A 2,157-nucleotide genomic window follows, 5' to 3' on the forward strand; every position below is an offset into this window, starting at 1 on the left:
TTTATTATTTATATAGATATATATAAAGGTGTTTTAAACCCTTCCTATACTCTTGCAATATTCTAAACAATGTTTCTAAACTCTAAATGCTCTAAGAGCACAGAATGTCATGATTTCAGCTCCTTGCCTCCTCTGCTCTTTGCCACCTGCAAGCGCTCTTGGCCACGCCCACTTCCCAGCTCTGCAGGCTGAACAGCTGATCAGCTCTTCAACTGTAGCAGAAAGTTTATCCTGGGGCTGAGATGGTGTAGAGGCAGGGCAGCCGGCTTGGGACCCAAAAGTCCCAGGTTCGATCCCCAGTCACTGCACATTACGTGGCGTCTCTGGGCAGCACGCCTCATCCCCAAAATGCCCCCCCGGGCGCTTTCAATAGCTGCCCACTGCACCACCTGGTGGTGGATGGGTTAAATGCAGAGACTAATTTTGCCATTGTATGGAAACATACAGTGCTGACATTGTGATGACATTATTATTATTATTATTAAGGGCTAGACAAAGTACCAGTTGTGTGTCATGTCCAATCTTATTTTGAAAAACTGCAATAGAACGAATCTGCGATAGATCGAACGATTTGATAAAGGAACCATGAAGTAGCGAGGGACTACTGAAAATGTTTTTATCTTTAGTTCTGCAATTCAATGCCCTTCCTGTCATGGTAGCTATACCTCAAGTGTATCATCCTCTTCATGTGTGGCTGCTACTAATTTCTCTCCCACCTCTTGTTGCTTCTTCTGGTCCTCCTAGGTCCATACTACAACCCCAGACCGAGGCAGCGCATCCCCAGGGATTTAGCCATGTGTGTAACTCCCAGTGGACAGTTCTACTGCTCCATGTGCAACTGCGGAGCCGAGCAGGAAATAGACTTCAGACAGCATCTGGAGAGCAAGCAGCACAAAGCCAAAGTGTCAGAGTTAAGATATCGCCATGAGATGGAGAACCTCGGATACAGCTAAGAGGGGAGGGGAGAATAAAGATGGAGACTAAAGTGAGGCAATGGCATTGGTAAGCACCAGGGGCAGTAATATATATATATATATATGTATGTGACTGTATCACTGTATGACTATAGCTGTAAAGGTAGTTGTCCACCAAGTGCAGGGGAAATAGGTTAATCTCCTCCTTTATCAAATATTTTGAGCCAAGACTGAGTTGCCCCTTATGGACACAAATTCTGCCTATTAAATCTGTTCTATCATAAGAAGCTAGCTAATAAAACTTCACTTCAGTCTGTGTAGTGAGTGCAACATAGAGAGAACATTTTAAATACATGAGTAGAAAACAAAAGATCTTTGGTACTGAATAGAAACAGACTTTTTTTTTTGTTTGTTTGTTTGTTTTAGTCTCGTTCTCTTTGTGCAGGTTTCAATCTGACTCAGGTCACAAGTGAATGCAAATGGGATGCAAATAAATTTGCATCTTGTTTGGACAATACATAGAAGACTAGTGATCAGGAAGCTAGTTGGAAAAAAAAAAAGTTTGCGTAGGAACTCTTGAAGAAGAAAGTGGCACACAAAGAGTTATTTAATCAAATGTGAAAAAATACCTAGAGAAAAATAAATGAGACAAAACATTTTTTTTAGCTAAATAACCGTTTTTATTGTGAATGAAACAACAACAAAGGTAATAAATGAAACACTTTTTGCTAGTTTTAGAACAAAACGCAAAGCACAACAGTATCTTGTATAGATTGTTAAATGAAACTGTGAGCCTTGGCTGACCTCTGGCTTGTTTTTTATTGTGTTTCGGGCTAAAAGTTAGTCATTGATTTACCTTGTTCAGGCATTTGGACAAAATCAGGCCAAAGTTCTCGTTAGCCATTTTGTTGATACAGTAGCACCCAATCTGTACTGTGGTAGAGTTTTTCCATAAGCTATGTTATCATATTAAATTATACAAAGGTTATATAGATTTTGCTGTGTAATATTACACTTGTAAATATAGTATATTAAACAGGAATCCTATTGAGACTTTAGTTGTTAGCCTCTGAATCTATTTTAAGAGCTCATAATCAGTCTATTATTTATGAGGAATCTTGTACATTGTGCACACAGTATGAATGTCTAAGCAGTTTTTTTTCTTCTAGTTTTCACTATAGACCCTTGAAACAACTCCAAAGTACTGTATTTCCGGTACCAGCAGCATATAATTAAGTGGCAG

At 39.4% G+C, this 2,157-nt stretch overlaps 1 protein-coding gene across 1 annotated transcript in view; it reads left to right on the forward strand.

Moving 5' to 3' along the window:
• Positions 1 to 1,011, forward strand: part of zmat3 (zinc finger, matrin-type 3) — a 10,460-nt gene extending 9,449 nt beyond the window's left edge. Inside the window, exon 6 of the mRNA XM_037697818.1 lies at positions 745 to 1,011. Coding sequence (XP_037553746.1) covers positions 745 to 953 — 209 coding nt within the window. The 3' untranslated portion in view covers positions 954 to 1,011. The remainder of the gene's footprint in view (positions 1 to 744) is intronic.
• Positions 1,012 to 2,157: the final 1,146 nt, after the last annotated feature.

Source organism: Nematolebias whitei, chromosome 3 (assembly GCF_014905685.2).
Source record: "Nematolebias whitei isolate Nwh7 chromosome 3, NemWhi1, whole genome shotgun sequence".
Classification (NCBI taxonomy): Eukaryota; Metazoa; Chordata; class Actinopteri; order Cyprinodontiformes; family Rivulidae; genus Nematolebias; species Nematolebias whitei.